Source organism: Cervus canadensis, chromosome 1 (genome assembly GCF_019320065.1).
Source record: "Cervus canadensis isolate Bull #8, Minnesota chromosome 1, ASM1932006v1, whole genome shotgun sequence".
NCBI lineage: Eukaryota > Metazoa > Chordata > Mammalia > Artiodactyla > Cervidae > Cervus > Cervus canadensis.
Window position 1 is genome coordinate 9,088,730 of NC_057386.1, and position 16,118 is coordinate 9,104,847.

Below are 16,118 nucleotides of genomic sequence, written 5' to 3' on the forward strand. Positions count from 1 at the left end.
ATTGGAACTAATAGGAAGCCAGGCTCCCTTCTGTAGCCCCTCGCAAACCCACCCACCTTATCAGGACCCTCTGGTCGTTGATCCTGGAGACTGATTCAGACCCACACCACTGGGCCGACCAGCAGCCAAGTGCTCCAGTGTAGGGGGTGGAGGCTGGCGGCGGGTCGGGGAGGTGGCGGAACCGCCTCCCACCATTCAGGCTTCCTGCTGAGCCTCCTCGGAGCTTTTCTGGCCCCACCCTCCCTCCTCAGCTTGGGTTTTTGGGAGCTGAAGAAGCGGAGGTTTAGAGAAATTAAGGCGTTTGCCCAGGGACCCACAGCCAGGGACGCTGGGATTTGAACACAGCGCTGCGCAGCCCGGCCTCCTCCTCCTTTCCCCTCGGAGGTAGCTTGGCGATCACAGACAGGTGGGAGTTCCTTGTGCACCCGAGGGGCACCGCACCCGGAAGAGCCCACCTGCCGCTCCTGCTCCCCATTCCCGGGCCCCCTCCCCAGCCCTGCTCCCCAAACCCCCGCCCACCCCCACCCCACCCCACCCCGTGCCCCTTCCCTAGACCTACTCCCTCAGTATCCCTGAACCCCTTCTCTTGAGACTCTCTCGGGTCTCTCCACTCCCTAAGTCCCGGTTTCCTGCGCTCCCCACAAACCCCAGCCCCCAGCTGCCCCTCACCTCCTGGCTCCCTCCGCTCCCCTGCATCCCGCTCCGCTCGGCTCTGGTCCTGGTACCCTGACCGCATGGCCCGGCTGGGGGCGCTGCTCCTGGCCGCTGCCTTGGGCGCGCTGCTCAGCTTTGCGCTGCTGGCCGCCGCCGTGGCCAGCGACTACTGGTACCTCCTGGAGGTGGCGGACGCCGGCAACCACAGCGGGCACGGGCAGCTCTCCTCCCACTCGGGGCTCTGGCGCATCTGCGAAGGTACCGGCTGCCCCTCCCCCACGCGACCCTTCCCCTCAGACTCAGGGGGCCGCACCCCCCCAGCCGCGCTGAGAAGACACCCCCTCCCCCGCCTGTCTGCCCTCAGGGGCACCCCTTCCCCCCATCTCTCTCCGTGACAGTCTGGCTGGAGGAGGGCTCAACTCCCACCCTCCAAGGGTGGGAAGTGAAAACGAGGGGCCTAGGGTGGCTCCATAAGGACCCCAAGAACTTTCCAGAGCAGGATTCCTCCACAGGCCTGTGGCCTCATCCTCTGGGGGCCGGTCTTGTGTTCCAAGCAATGGCACGTCAGTTGGCAGGTAGCAGGACATCTCTGGGTGACCTGGGACCTTGTCCCTCAGCCTCATTGGTCAGACAGGGAGAAAATGAGGCCTCTGGAGACGCGGGACTCGGGGTGGGAGGAGCGGGCACGCGGGGCGCTCGGCTGCTGTGCTTGTGACTCATCTGCAGGGGCCCCAGGCTGCGGTGGGAGCTGGTGGGGGTGGGGAAGCCTGGGGTTGGGGAGCTGGGGCCCTGGCAAGACCCGGGTTCCTCATCCCAGTGACCCGGAGTCGTTTCCCCGTTTCTGTCCAGGGCTTGGCCTGGTCGCTGCTCCCTGTCAGACAGAGCCAGGGCTGTGGCGTAGGGCCCCTGTTCCCCACACCCCCTGGCCTGGCACAGGGCAGAAAACAGGAGCGCCACGTGGCTTCAGACCTGAATGCAGAGAGGCAAGGGCTCTGTCCGGTTTAGGGAGGGGTGGGCTTCCACACGCTCCTCAGCTGGGGGCCTCACCAAGCTGGTACCAGCCTGGGGGCCTCCCCTGCGCAGGACATGCCCAGGGTGGCAGGGATGTGTGGGAGCATGTGTAAATGTGTGTGTGAGAGAGAGAGAGAGAGACAGTGCCTTCCTCAGAGCTCCCGGGGAGGAAGGAGAGCCCAGTTTATTCAACACGCTCCGACATAGACAGCCTAAAGCTCCAAGCGTCCATGAGCTGTGCATGTGTGTGTGCCCTAGTGTGTGAGAGCCAGAGTGCCCATATCGCACGCCCCTTTCTCTTGCAGGCATAGCCTGGCCTCCACGTGTGAGCAGGCCCAAGGGGGCCCTGAGGGCATCCTCTTTGCAGTGTTTGAAATTTTTCAACAGGCCTCCACGTAGACATTATTTGCACATCATATAAACAAAATGAAAGGTCTTGAGCCCTCCAAACCCATTTTAGCCCCAATTCTGAGTTCCAGGGGAGAAACTGACAGGGCCCTTGGCCCCGGTGGAGGGTGGTGAGAGCCGGCAGGCCACCCATCTCTGAGAAGCACGGGGGTGGGGTATACCCAGCAATGTCCAGCCCACCAGGCTGTGCGTTCTTTCTACTTTTTAGGGCACAACAGCTGCATTCCCCTGATCGACCCCTTTGCCAGTGAGAGCCTGGACACTGCCTCCACTTCGGTGCAGCGCCTCATCTGTGAGTGCTGGGGTGGGAGTACCCTCCTTCTTTGACCTCCAGGCAAGGCTCAGAATCCCTCCTCCTAGACCCACAGAACTGCTTCCAGCTAGACCCTGTGTTGCCCAGAGGACATTTCCATAGTTGCTTGAGAACTTCTGACTGGCCTCGGCCCCCAGGCTCTGCTGTTAGCTTATAACCATGGACACTGGACCCCAGCCTGTCTTGCCCTCCCTGTGCCCCTTCTGGATTCTCTTTTATGTTCCCAAATGAATCTACTCAGTGGGCATCTCTCACCTGGTGAGTTGAGGGGCACGTGTCTGCTGCCCCTGTGCCAGGACCAGGGGCGGCCCCTGGGAGGGTCGGTGGTTACCACGGAGACATCACGGGGAATCAGATGGTCCAGCTCCTCCTCTGGCCGGGGCCAGGACAGTCCCATGTGTCCTACAAAGGAGGACATCCAGGCACACAGAGCTCTGACGTGCTCTGCTGACCCTCCCTCGGGGGCCCGGTCTGGGTCCCTCCCTGGTCCCTGAACCCCCTCTCCTGGCAGCGTTGCACCGAGCCGTCTTGGTGGTCCTGCCCCTGAGCCTCGTCCTCATTGTGTGCGGCTGGATCTGTGGCCTCCTCAGCTCCCTGGCCCAGAGCATCTCTCTGCTGCTCTTCACCGGCTGCTACTTCTTGCTGGGGGGTGAGTCCGGGGGCTGTGGGGGCCACAGGTCCTGGGAGTGGGGTGCTGCCTGTCTCACTGACCCAACCCCTGGCTGCTCTGAGCCTAGGCCCACCCTGGGGATTGAGCTGCAGCAGGTGAGGTGCCCTGGGTGGCCCTGGGGCCTTTGGAGGGGCGCGGATTCTGAATGTGGGGCTAGAGCCAGGAACAGGGGTCAGGAGCCTGAGTTGAGCTGCCAGGGGCAGGAGGCACGAGGGTCTCCGAGGTGAGTCCAGAACCTGCCCTGCTGGACCTGCATGAGGGGGGTGGGACCAGCCCTCACCCATTCCCCTTTTCTTCCAAGACCGTCCCAGTGAGGGGCAACGTGGGTGGGGGTGTGGCATCACCCAGGCAGGGCTGAGCATTAGACAGGGTGACACGGGGCCTTGGATTCCTTGGCAGTGACCCCAACCGTGCCACATCCGGACTTTGACTAGTAACAGTGCGTACACTGACATTCATCTAGCCTTCAGGCACTGGGCCAAGCCCTCCCTCAGGGATGCAGCGACGGACGCAGGCCCTGGGTCACAACTTCCTGCTGAGATGTTGGAGGATTCCCTAAGCTCAGCAGGAAGCTGGTCCTGGAACCCCCATCGCTGCCTTTCGGGGCTGTCTGTCCCAGCCAGCCACCTGGTGTCCCCAGCTGCCCAAGGCTGGCCGTCATTGACCGTGGGCTGGAGGCTCCTCAGGTCAGTCCTCAGTGGCCCCTCCCGCCCAGGGCCGAGGCCTGAGCCACATCTGGCATCCTGGGCTGGCTCCCCTGCCAGGGCTGCGGCAGGGGGACCAGACCACAGTGTCCCGGGCTCCCTCCTGGGCAGGCCTGCTTCCTCTCCAGGGGCTGCTGGGCCCTTTGGGAGGCCTTGGTCAGGAGGGAGTTGGTGCCAACTGCCAGGGGGCCCAGCAGCCTAGGTGTGTGGTTCAGAGAATGAGAACAGGAGGAATCAAAACATCAGCCCTAGCCTGACCCCAGAGACCATGTGTGTCCAAAATCCAATTAAGAGGACCTTGGGACGCCACTGAGAGGAGTAATTGGGTGGGATTGTAACCAGGAAACCTGACGGTGACAGGAAATCTTGGCATTGTGCTTGGAACCAAGGTACCTGGCCAGTGGGCAGAGGGAGAGCCTGGAGGCAGTGCTAGGGTCATTCCCCCTTCTCCAGGGAGGGCAGGCAGCGGGCCGGGTTCCGGAACACCCCATCTGATCCCCTGTGCCAGGCCCGGGCTGGCCGCACCTCTGCTTTCTTTGCATGGCAGGCTCCTGGTTGAAACAGATCCCCTGACGTCACTGTCAGGAGCCTGCCCAGGGGGCTGCAGTGGGGCCAGGGACCCAGCTCTGGGGGCCCGGAGTCAGGACTGTCACACCAAGGGGACCTTCATGAGGCCAGATCTCCCCAATCCCCCCCATTGTCACTGCAGAAGAGGGAGGGACACGGAGGGTTCTAGGTCGCCGCTGGCTGGGCCCTGAGCTAGGGGCCTAGGGGCATATGGAGCCTGGGGTGATGAGTTCCACGTGGCCATCACCCAGCTCGAGGCTCCAGAGCCAGCCAGGGAGAGGCCTGAGTCATCTCAGGAGGTCTGAGGTTCAGAAGAGGTCTGGCTCCTGCCAGTCCCCAGGAAGAATCAGGTGTTCTAGGTCGGGGTCCAGCTTGGGAGCTTACTCTGGCAGAGTGGTGGGTCCTGCCCAGAGCCAGGCTGGACGGAAGTAGCTGGTGGCTTGAAGAGATGTGCTCAGCTGGTAGGGCAGCCTGGTTGGGGGTGGTGGGGGTGGGACAGGGGGGATTTGGCTGGAAGCTCTGACCACTGTAGGCTGAGACAGACACCTCTGTTTCTGAGGCCTCAGCTGCACAGAGTTCCCCGAAGAAGCCTGAGAGATGTGTTCAGCACCCCCTCCCCCACTGGGCACTGACCGCAGTCCCAGAGCCCTGCAGTTGATTTGGCTTCACAGCTTCCCAAAATTAAATCCATAACTTCTGTGGTGGCTCCACCCAGCCCTAGGCTGGTGGAGGCCAGTCCGTCCTTCCCGTCTTTGGTCAAGTGAGGAATCCCAGAGGACCTGAGTAAGAGGCAGGCAGTGTGGGGGTGCCCAGGGTCTGCCCCTTCTCTGGGTCCCAGTGAGATGCAGACCTAGCCCTGAAGGTCTGCCTCGTGCCTTAACTGGGCAGTGTCCGGAGGGAGCGCCATGCACCCAGGAAGTGCCTTAGGGGGTCTCAGGACCCCACCTGCATTCCCCGCAGCTGGCACCAAGGGCAGGCCCTGACATCAGCCTGCAGTGGTGGGATGGAGGGTGGCTGTCTGAGCTGGTCCCCCTGAGCCTGGTGGACAGGCAGATGTCCCGGTGCCCAGCTCTTTGCTTGCCCCCGACCCTCCAGGGTCACCGCGCACTAGGTTCAAAGCCAGTCTTCTTCCTGCAGAGATGCAGGGCTGGAGGGAGGAGGGTGTCCTCATCTGGGGACGGACCGGGGTCATGGGATCCGAAAGGAGGGCCTGAAACTCAGACCTGGGGAGGGGACAGGGCCTCTGGAAGAGGGACACTGAGCTGGGGTCAGCAGGGGAGACTGTGGGCCAGTGAAGTGGGGAGGTGGAACTGCGAGGAAGAGGGAGCCGGAGGTACAGGCCAGGGGCCTGGCTCAGGATCAGAGCTCTAGAGCTCCTCCCACCCTTCCCGGCTGCCAGTAGAGGTCACTGGATGTGTGTGTGTGTGCATGTGTGTGTAACTCCAGGGGCGATGGGAGGGGGCTGTGTATGCAGGGGCATTTATGTGAGTTGGGGGTGTAGGTAGTGCTGTTTGCAAGGGGTTTTTGTAGGGTGAGGCCCTGAGGTTTGAGGACTGAGTTGGAGCCTCCATCCTCCCAAAGGCCAGTGGGCAGAGGCCATGTCTACAGGACCACCGTGCCGGGGTCCCAGGTGGGGCAGGCGCCCTCAGCAGGCAGAGGCACTGAGCAGCCACTCTGCACCTCCTCCCCAGGCGCCCTGACCCTGGCGGGGGTCGTCATCTACATCAGCTACTCACAGCTGGCCTTCGCAGAGACGGCCCGCCAGTACGGCCCCCAGCACGTGCAGGACGTCCGCATCAGCTTCGGCTGGTCCCTGGCCCTGGCCTGGGGCTCCTGCACCGCGGAGTCACTCAGCGGTGCCCTCCTGCTTGCAGCGGCCCGAGCCCTCAGCCTGGGCGGGCAGCCGGGCGCCCCGCACTCTGTGGTCATCTGAGTCCCAGGCAGGCAGGTGGGGGGAGAGGGGCTCCATTTCCCTTTGCACCTCCTGGGGTTTGGGGCTGCCGAGCCGGCCCGGAGAGGCCACAGGAAGGAGGCTGGGAGCCCTGTTCTGACGGCCGGGCTGGAGACCTCACTGGGAGCAGGGGGGCAGGTAGAGCTGAGCATCTAGGCTCCTGTTGCTTGATGTTTGGGGCACTCCCCTGCCCATTGTGCCTTCAAGGACTAACTGGTTTAGCCTCTTCTTAGAGGTGAGAAAGGTGAGACCCAGAAAGTGGGAGCAAAGGGACCAGGGACGATGGCTGTGGTGGTCGAGGGGGCAGGGCGCTGCAGGCTCCTGGCTGCCCAGCGGGTCCCCTTGCCTCTCGAGGCTGTGGCCTGTGCCCGCCCCTCCCCACCCACCCTGGTGGGCCACAGCTGCCCCCAGTCCTAGGGACCTGTGTCAGGCGGAAAAGCTGCCCCAGTCCTCGGAGGGGCAGTCTAGAGAGAAGCAGATATCCATCAAACACTCCGTGCCAGGCCCTCACCAGGCCTTCGTGCCGTGTCTGTCCTACCCCCGCCCCTCCCCAGGGCAGCTGTTGGTGGGGAGGGGACTGAGGACCGGGGGGCCTCTTGGATTTCTGGGTGCAGGGGGAGCAGAGGGGGGTTGGGCACACCTCTGCCCCCCTTGTTTTCAGGTCTCTGTCCTTGTCCTGGGGCCGGCGCTCCGGGACCCCACCCTCGCCTGTAGTTCCCAGAGGGATGCCTGTGGTCCCGTGTGGGCCCCTGGGCAAGCGGGTGTGGAAGTCCTGTGGGGTGCGGGAGCCGTGCCAGGGTGGAGAGTGAGGGGCTTCTCTACCAGGAGGGGCGGCTGCCCGGAGCAGCAGAGGCCAGAGCCTGGAATTCTGGCCGCAGGCTTGTGGAATGGAGGCAGACCCAGGCCCAATGTGCCTCTAAGGGCCAGACAGACGGGAAGGTGGCAGCCCGCCCATGCCTGGTCACCGTGGTCTGTGAAGGCTGAGGCTCCCTCCACTCTGGGCAGGACCTGAAGACCTGCTCAGCGTTGGTGTCAGGCTCAGGGCCCTCGAGTCTGAGGTGTGTGCGGGGGTCCATGGTGGCCTTCCCCGCCTTGGTCTTTCCCCTCCCCCAGTCTCCCTTTGGGATGGTTACAGGAAGCTCGGGGGCCATCGGGGGCTGGTACCATTTGGAGAGTCCCACTGAGGGATAAAGAGTAGGGGGTGGGGGGTGGGAAAGGGGATGTTAAATGCGGGCTTCCCTTCCTACCTCCTGTGTTTTAGCATTTAACATTGTGCCAATGTGTCCATAAATAAATCAGCTTGTTCTGTGTGCAGTTAAACCTTTATTCACTTAAAAACTCTCAGAATAGATAATACATACCCATGGCTTACAAACAGTGCAGGGGATACCCTGTTGCCAGGTCTGTGTGTCTGTCTGTCCATCCAGAGACATCCTGTGTGTGGTCTGTGTGTCCGTCCATCCAGAGTCGTCTTTGGCAGACATGACGAGCTCTTTCTTACTTTCGGCTGGCACAGGCAGGGAGGACCCCCGGGGCCTCACGTTGGTTCCAGGGGCTGGCTTTGTGGGCAGGTCTTCTCAGCTTGGGAGGCTCTCACCTGACCTCTCCCACAGCAGCTGGGCGTCAGCAGTGTGAGGGTTTAACCCTGGGCCTCTCTGCAGACAGGCTTGGCCTCTGGGCACAGACAGTGAACCAGACACACACGGGTGAACCTCAGATCCCAGAACTCACGAGGGTGGGCGGGGACACTTGCCCCTTCCCTCTCTAGAACAGACCTGGCCATGATTCAGAGAGGCCAGCCCAGGTGAGCCTCAGTCTCGGCTTGGCCAAAGTCCACAGTGGGTGCTTCACACTGGCCCTGGTCCTAGTGCAGTCTCCACTGCGGCTTCCTGAGACGCTCCCGGAACTCCTCTCCCTAATTCCTGGACCACAGAAACCCGATGATAATAAAAGGATTATCGCTGAGGGGGAGTAATTTGTTACCAAGCAATGGATGGCAACCTACTCCAGTATTCTTGCCTGGAGAATCCCGTGGACAGAGGAGCCTGGCGGGCTGCAGTCCATGGGGTGGCAAGAGTCAGACAGGACTTAGCGACTAACCCCACCTCAGTTCAGGTGATTACTATCACAGTACATATTTACAGGGCGGGGCAGGGCGGGGCAAGGCAGGAGACACTGCGGAGGTTTAGAGTTGCTGGTTTTCTTGCCTTCTCTGTTATTGTCACCTTCTCACACAGGAGAGTGATTCTGGGGCCTTGGGGAGTCCTGGATGCTGCATTTCCCAGAGTATAGACAGATCTAGATTCTTCTAAGGAGGGAGGCAGGGACTTCCCTGATGGTCCAGTGATTAAGACTCCAAGCTTCTACTGCGGGGGCACGGGGAACTAAGATCCCACATGCCGCGCAGTATGGCCAAAAATAAATAAATAAAAATAAGTGAGGGAGGCAAAGAAGGGCAGTCCTCAGCTACAGGCTTTCTTGGCCCACCACGGATGCCTCTTCTCCTGTGGCTCAGACTCACCTCCGTGCCTCCAGTCCAGGTCCTCTCCTAAGCACCATGCCTACGCTTCTGCTTCTGGCAGCTTCTAACTACTCCGGGCTAAAACGACGTTCTTAAACTGAAGTATCCTCTACACTCACAAAGCTATTCCTCCTCCTACGATTCCTATTAAGGGTTTTCTAAAGCACTGATGTATATGCAGATGACACCACCCTTATGGCAGAAGTGAAGAGGAACTAAAAAGCCTCTTGATGAAAGTGAAAGAGGAGAGTGAAAAAGTTGGCTTAAAGCTCCACATTCAGAAAGCTAAGATCATGGCATCTGGTCCCATCACTTCATGGGAAATAGATGGGGAAACAGTGCCAGACTTAATTTTTTGGGGCTCCAAAATCACTGCAGATGGTGATTGCAGCCATGAAATTAAAAGACGCTTACTCCTTGGAAGGAAAGTTATGACCAACCTAGATAGCATATTAAAAAGCAGAGACCAAAAAAAAAAAAAAAAGATACATTACTTTGCCAACAAAGGTCCATCTAATGAAGGCTATGGTTTTTCCAGTGGTCATGTATGGATGTGAGAGTTGGACTGTGAGGAAAGCTGAGCGCCGAAAAATTGATGCGTTTGAACTATGGTGTTGGAGAAGACTCTTGAGAGTCCCTTGGACTGCAAGGAGATCCAACCAGTCCATCCTAAAGGAGATCAGTCCTGGGTGTTCATTGGAAGGACTGATGCTGAAGCTGAAACTCTAATACTTTGGTCACCTCATGAGAAGAGTTGACTCACTGGAAAAGACCCTGATGCTGGGAGAGGTTGGGGGCAGGAGGAGAAGGGGACGACAGAAGATGAGATGGCTGGATGGCATCATCGACTGGATGGACATGAGTTTGAGTAAACTCCAGGAGTTGGTGATGGACAGGGAGGCCTGGCGTGCTGCAATTCATGGGGTCTCACAAAGAGTCAGACATGACTGAGCGACTGAACTGAACTGAAAGCACTGATGTGATGGCCTATCTCCCCTATTTTAAAAAATCCACATGCAGATTCATATAAATGTATATATACATACATATATATCCAGAATGAAATGTGCAAAAAAAAAAAATAGTAATAGTGATTATTCTTAGGTGGTTTTCAAAAGTATATTTTGTCCAGGTGTTCTGGTTAACTTCAGCAGAAGCGTGGTATAGATATATTCTTTTTATTTTATATTGGCATGTAGCCAATTAACAATATGGTAGTTTCAGGTGAACAGCAGAGGGACTCAGAGGAGGGTGGTCTTAACCACCGAGTCTAAATCACCCCAGGAGTCGCTAGAAAGGAGATCCAGTCCCAAATTATGTGCAGCAATGACATTAATTTGTAAGCAAAAAGAAACTTATTGTTTAAAAAGTCAGACGATCGCAAGGTGAAGCCCCAGCCCCCCACCAGGCCACCCGACGCCGGTGTCCCTTTCTGTGTCCTCTCGTTCTTCCTCCTGCTGGTCCCCGAAATGCTCTCATGCCCCCCGGGCTGTGGCGGGTGTCCCATCTGTCCCAGCAAGCTTGGGCCCCCATCCCAGACACAGCAGCACGTGGGGTCTGCTGAATGAACAGGTGGAAGGCATCACCCCGCGTGTGACGGAAGTGAGGGGGTCCCAGGAGACCAGCAGAGGACGGGGGTGGGGTTTTACTGCCTCTCCTTCCGCCGGCTCGCTGGAGACACCGGCCCTCGTCAGCTCCGTCCATCCTGGCCAAGGCGGAGGGTCCTCAGCACGAACGCCCACTTTCCCAGCGCCAGCTCTGTGTCCTGCGCGGAGACGTCCCGGTGCCACACGGCGCGCACCGACCGCTCCGTCCAGGGGAAGACCAGCACGCGCACCGCGCGGCCAGTCTGGGCCGCCTCGTCCGAGCTCACGGCCTGCAGGCGCCGGCACAGCTCCTCGGGCGGCAGCCCGTCCACTCTCACCATCACCATGTTGGTCTCCACGGCGGTGGGATCCACGGAGCAGACGGGGGACGCCAATTCCTGGAGCCCTGGGCCCAAGTCCTGCGGTGAGTTGAGCCCAACCCCAGGACTCTACGGCTACCCCTACGACCCCTGCCTTGTCACCCAGGAAAGGCAGAGGGCAGCCCAGCCATGGTGGGAAGAAAGGAGGGAGCCTTAGTCCTGACCTGGGCAGACTTGGCCTTGCAACTTTTTAGCTGTGACCTTGGACACATTAGTGGTGGCTCAGATGGTAAAGAATCTGCCTGCAGTGTGGGAGACCCGGGTTCGATCTCTGAGTTGGGAAGATCCCCTGGAGAAGGGAATGGCAACCCACTCCAGTATTCTTGCCTGGAGAATTACATGGACAGAGGAGCCTGGTGGGCTATATTTCTGGTGGACTTGCAAAGAGATAAAACTGAGTGACTAACACTTTCTTTAGACAAATCAATTAACCTCTCGGTTTCCGCATCTGTAAAGTGGAGACATTGTGGGGTTGCTGTGAGGACTCAACCTAGGTTAAAGGCTACATTCTGCCGGATCCTGCTGAGAATTACTGAACCCCACTGGGTGCCTGCTAGTCCAGGCCCTGCATGGGGTGTGGTCTGGTAAAGCCCTCAAGTTCCCTGGATCCCACCCCTCCTGGTTCGGTTGCTGACCTTCACCGACTTGAGTTGGAGGAATGCACACCTGCTGGGGACTTGGGCCCTGCTACAGGGGACCCGCAAGGCACCGCCCTGGGGCCAAAGGGAAGTGGTGGGGTGTTCAGGCACCTTTGGCAAATCTCTGGGCGTTCTGGTGGTCTTTCTGCAACATCTCCTCGGCGTCAGCCAGTCCCACCAGGGCAGCTGCGGCCAGCACCCCCGCCTGGCGCATCCCTCCACCCAGGGCTTTCCGGAGGCGCCAGGCTTCTTCAATGAAGTCCTTGGGTCCCCCAACCAGGGCCCCCACTGGTGCACCAAGGCCCTGAAGGAAGAGAGGAGGCCTGCCCACCTACCCATGGTGTGCATCTCTGTTCTCGGGGCTCTGGAGGGGGCAAGAGGGATGTGGAGGGGCAGACACTGTGGCCTCATTAGGGGAGGGGGTTAGAGGACCCAGGGTGAGTAGCTGCCTGCCCAGGCGCCCCAGGACACAGCTCAGCCTCCTGCAGTGGGCACCTCCACCCTCCTGTAGCTTCCCTACCTTGGAAAAACAGAGAGACACAGAGTCACAGTGCTCCACGATGCGGGCTGGGGGCACGCCCAGAGCCACCGCGGCATTCATCAACCGCGCCCCGTCCAGGTGGACACGGACCCCATGGCTTCGGGCCAGCAAGTGCACCTGTGGGCAAGATGCAGGTGGGGTCAGAGGGGCTGCGCTGGGGGGAGGATGGGTCTCCAAAAGGTCTCTAGAGAGTCACTGGGCTTGTCTCCTGGAGGAAGCACAAGGGGTCTGCGTGGTTGGTGACCAGCTTGGCCATTTGGAACCCGAGTAGTCACTCTGGGTCTGGGCCTGGGCTGTCCTCTGTGAAAGGGGTTCAACAATAAGGGCTTTATCTTCTGTTTATGGTGGGTTCACTGTAGGCCAGGCCACGAAAACCTCATCCTGTCTAAGCAGTGCCACAGCCCCATTGGAGGGGAGCCCTCAGCCCTGTTTCCCAGGTGAGGAATAGGTCTGCAGGGGCAAGCTGGCCCTCAGGTTCTCGCGGGGAGCGTGGCAGAGTTCAGCCCTCGCACTCTGGCTGTAAGACCTGGCCAAGCTGGTGCTGCCTGGGGACTCACTCCAAAGGGCGGGTCTCTGCTCTTTGGAGGAAGGTTGGGGCCCTGGGGACTCTACACTGGGCCATCATTCTCTTTGCAGCTGCACCTAGAGTCACACCCGTGTCTCCCAGAGTAGTTCTGGCCACTGATGGGCACCCAGACATGTATCAGAGGAGACTAAACCCCAGCAGGGGACCCAGGGGACAGGAAGCCAGTAGCTGGCTAGTGGTGGGGGCAGAGTGGTGGGGCTGGGCCTACCTGGCGTAGGTATTCCAAGGGGAGGACCCGGCCCCCGGAGCTGCTGTGGGTGTTCTCCAGGCAAATGAGCTCACAGACCAGGTGGTAGGGGCTCCCAAGGCTCCGTGTGACCAGCCTCTCCAGCTCAGTCAGGTCCAGGGTGCCGTAGGGCAGGTCTGGGAGGGGGTGGGAGTGCACCCCTGCGATCTGCAGGTGTGGGTGGGGGGGCAGAGGATAAGGTCCAGGGGTCCAACGGTACCTCCTACCCTTATCTTGTCTGCTCCTCCCCAGCTCTGGGCCGTGGAGGCTTCCGCCTGAGCTATGGACCTGGGCACAGACGTCCCAGCAAAGGAGGGGGAGGATGGAAGACACCATGTTTGCTGTCCCTCCGGCCTGAGCGGCCGGTGCGCTGAGTGCCCACTAGGGGGCAGCAGGGTGCCGAGTGCAGCCAGCATACAGGCTGCCGGACTCAGCCCAGCCTGCCCCTGTGTGGTCAATCGGGGAATGGCTCTCCTTCCTGCCTCCCCCAGAGAGGCCACCGTCCCAGACATTTTTCCCTCTGCAGGTCCCAGCCCCGTGCCAGGGAAACAGGTTCCCACCACAGCTGTTGAGCATCCTGTGCTGGCCCCAGGGTGAGAGGTGCTGGGTGCTTACCTGAGCCACCCCGCCCTGCTCATAGACATGGAGGTGGCATTCCTGCCCCAGGAGGAGCTGGGAGCCCCGGCGCCGGCAGTGACACATCACTAAGGTAGATGGGGTGGGGGCAGTGTCGGGATCAAGTGCTGGCAGACTGCATCGGCCAGCTGCAGCCTGTGGTCTCGGTGGCCGCACATGCGGGTCCAGGGGGCCCTCAGTCAACCCTCTGCACCCCACCTCCTCCTGGGCCATGTCCTCCCCCCGTCTGTCCCCATCCAGCTCAGCCAGGCTTGACCCTCAGGGCCACCGCCAGCTCCCAAGTGCCTTATGCCAATTAAGAGAGAGCGCCCCTTTAAGACACCTTCCTGCCATGTGCTGGAAAGCATCCTACCAAGTGCACAAGTCTAGGCCTGTGGGTCATTGGGCCCTGCACACTCTGTACCCACCCCCCCCCCATTCTCTGCAGCCCCCCTGCAGAGTACCTCCTGCAAGGGGAGGCCAGCCACAATGCTCCCCTTTGAGGGCCCAGCAGCCCAGGGCACAGCATCAGTCAGGCGCCAGCAGGAAACAGAGGGCACCCTCTGGGAAACCGGAATGCTTGATAAAGAGGCAATTTACAAAGGTGTGGCAGCCTGCAGGGAAGTCACGATTTGAGGTTGGGGGCAAGACCCCCAGGCAGGAAGGGGTGAGAGAAGGGTGTGGTTACGGGTTCCAGATGGCTCAGAGCCCCACTGATGTTGTCACAGCCCCCACCACAAAAGGGAGAAGCATGGAAGGAGGGCCTGGAGGGCAAGTGGCGGTCGCCCCACGCTCACCAGAGATGAGGTTGGCCATGGTGTTTGTGGGCACGAACAGGGTCTGCTCCACCCCAAGCAGCTCCGCAGCCGTGGCCTGCAGCTCTGAAGCAGGAAGGGATGGGGGTTGGGGCTCCATTAACAATGGCACTTTTCAAAGTCCTCTCCTAACTCACTCCTTGAGCCCCTTGTCCGGATAAGGACATCTTGCCCAAGGCTGTGGTGAGTGGCTAGTCGGGAGCCAGCCCCAGTCTTCCAGCTGCAGTCTGCGGTCTTGGTGGCTGCACATCTGGGTTCAGGGGCCCCTCAGTCAACCCTCTGATGCCCCCCCCCCGCCTCCTCCTGGGCCATGTTCTCCACGCCCCCCCCCCAATGAAACTCTGTGGTTTGAACCCTCCTGTCCCACCCAGACCTCACACCTGTCTGACTTCCTTTCCCATCAGTCCTTTGCAGGTGGGGCCCTGTGGTTTCTCTGCTGACTTCCTCTCCCAGAACACAAGGACTGGAGCCCTCAGAAGGAGACTCTAGGGGGCTGGAAGGGGGCGGGGCTTCCGGCTCCTGCTCTGAAGCTCCCCTTCCTTTGCCATGACATTGAAGACTGATGGGATCGGGCCTCTGCCTCCCCTCCAGGAACAAGGGTGCGGTCCTACACCCCAGCTGCAGCCACATTGCCCATCCATATCCTGAACACCTCTCTCACCACTATGTTTCTGCCCTGGTGAGCCAGCACTCTCTTCCCTGCCCGGGACTCGGGGTGGAGCATTTCATTCATCTTTGAAGAGGTTCCTCCACAAAGTCCCCCTTTCCTGTGAGTCCCATGTCTCCTTCTACCCACCCCTGGCCCCCAAGGCACTCTCTGTGGATGCTTTAACCCCGCACCTCCCTCACCCAGTGGGGATGACCGTCTATGCATCAGGCTACCTGCTGAGCAATGGGTCAGCATCTTTGAAGTTCCAGGCCAACAGTGGGTGTCTGCTGGATGCTTGATCAGCCCCATCATGACCTGACCCCACATCCAGGCCCTCAGGGCTAAATTCACGACCCCACGACTTGCCCCTGGCACAGCTGATGGTTTGTACACACCCCAGCAATAGTAAAGGTTCCCCATGGCAACAACCCTCAAACCAGGGTGGGTGGCAGCAACTTTCAACCATCTTGAAAACACTTTCGAGGTTTCTAGAACTCACTCCTCTGGAGGAGCAGCCTGTGGAGAAACCCTTTTCTAGATGGGTTTTCTGTTGTCTTCATGTGGGAAGGTGGTGGGTGCAGGACAATAGCCAAGGGTTCCAGAGTGAGAAGACCTGAATTCGAGTCCTGCTTTTGAGCACCTGGCTTAGCTTCTCAAAGCCTTCCTCTGCAAGATGAGATAACACCCGTTCTCATCGTGTCATGGGGCTGCACTTCAGTGAGCCCACAAATCACCCGGCGATCCTGTTAACTTGCAGATTCTGGCTCCGAAGGTCCGGTGTGGGACCCGAGACTCTGCATTTCTAACAGGTTCTCTAGTGATGTGTCAGACTGAGCTGCAAGGGAACCGAGCGCAATGAACGGCCTGCAGCTGAGCCGCCACCCCGAACCCCGGGCCTCCGCTCCCACCAGCACCACGGACAGCGCCCTGGGGTCGCCGCGAGGACCCCCGGCTCCGGCCTGCACGCCGGGCTCACCGCGGACGGTGGGGTCCTCGCCGTAGTCGTCGTCCCCCACGACGGCCTCGGCCATGGCGCGCCTCATGGCCGGCCCGGGCTTGGTCACCGTGTCGCTGCGCAGGTCCACCACGTACGTCGGAACCTCCGCCAGGCTCCCAGACCTCCGCGCCCAGAAGACCCGGTGCCGCGGGGTCGCGGCCCGGGCCAGTCTGCGGAGCATGGCGGGGATAGTGCCGGGCCCCCTAGCCCCGATATTCCTCGGCTGGATCGGAGCGGCAGGATTTCCAGACTTCGGCCGCGAATGACCTGGCCTGGCCGGAGGTCC

General features: G+C 60.2%; 2 protein-coding genes across 5 annotated transcripts; one reads left to right on the forward strand and one right to left on the reverse strand.

The window, feature by feature from the left end:
- Positions 1-134: 134 nt before the first annotated feature.
- TMEM235 (transmembrane protein 235) lies at positions 135-9,377 on the forward strand. 4 transcript variants are annotated; one of them, XM_043462277.1, is made up of 6 exons: positions 135-912; positions 2,282-2,365; positions 2,898-3,035; positions 3,520-3,742; positions 6,019-6,271; positions 7,157-9,063. In XM_043462277.1, the coding sequence occupies exons 1-6, from the start codon at positions 735-737 to the stop codon at positions 7,196-7,198; spliced, it is 918 nt and encodes a 305-aa protein (XP_043318212.1). In that variant the 5' UTR covers positions 135-734; the 3' UTR covers positions 7,199-9,063. The 4 variants fall into 4 exon arrangements, with proteins under 4 accessions (XP_043318212.1, XP_043318214.1, XP_043318213.1 ...); XM_043462279.1 differs by lacking the exons at positions 6,019-6,271; positions 7,157-9,063 and adding an exon at positions 9,338-9,377 and having other exon boundaries at positions 142-912; XM_043462278.1 differs by lacking the exon at positions 3,520-3,742 and having other exon boundaries at positions 219-912; positions 7,157-7,274.
- A 586-nt stretch (positions 9,378-9,963) lies between these two features.
- Positions 9,964-16,118, reverse strand: LOC122437619 (probable low-specificity L-threonine aldolase 2). Its single transcript, XM_043462281.1, has 7 exons — positions 15,812-16,118; positions 14,169-14,252; positions 13,372-13,460; positions 12,739-12,924; positions 11,924-12,061; positions 11,515-11,707; positions 9,964-10,791 (listed from the first exon to the last, which is right to left on the reverse strand). Exons 1-7 carry the CDS (start codon positions 16,011-16,013, stop codon positions 10,490-10,492), a joined length of 1,194 nt encoding a protein of 397 aa, XP_043318216.1. The 5' UTR covers positions 16,014-16,118; the 3' UTR covers positions 9,964-10,489.

Coding starts and splice junctions, on each gene's coding strand:
- TMEM235 (XM_043462277.1), top strand. CDS start 735: ATGGCCCGGCTGGGGGCGCTGCTCCTGGCCGCTGCCTTGGGCGCGCTG. Junction 2,366..2,897: donor TTCGGTGCAGCGCCTCATCT/GTGAGTGCTGGG, acceptor CTCTCCTGGCAG/CGTTGCACCGAGCCGTCTTG. Junction 3,743..6,018: donor GTGGGCTGGAGGCTCCTCAG/GTCAGTCCTCAG, acceptor CCTCCTCCCCAG/GCGCCCTGACCCTGGCGGGG.
- LOC122437619 (XM_043462281.1), bottom strand. CDS start 16,013: ATGCTCCGCAGACTGGCCCGGGCCGCGACCCCGCGGCACCGGGTCTTC. Junction 11,708..11,923: donor TGTCTCTCTGTTTTTCCAAG/GTAGGGAAGCTA, acceptor CTCTTCCTTCAG/GGCCTTGGTGCACCAGTGGG. Junction 10,792..11,514: donor CGCCCAGAGATTTGCCAAAG/GTGCCTGAACAC, acceptor ACTTGGGCCCAG/GGCTCCAGGAATTGGCGTCC.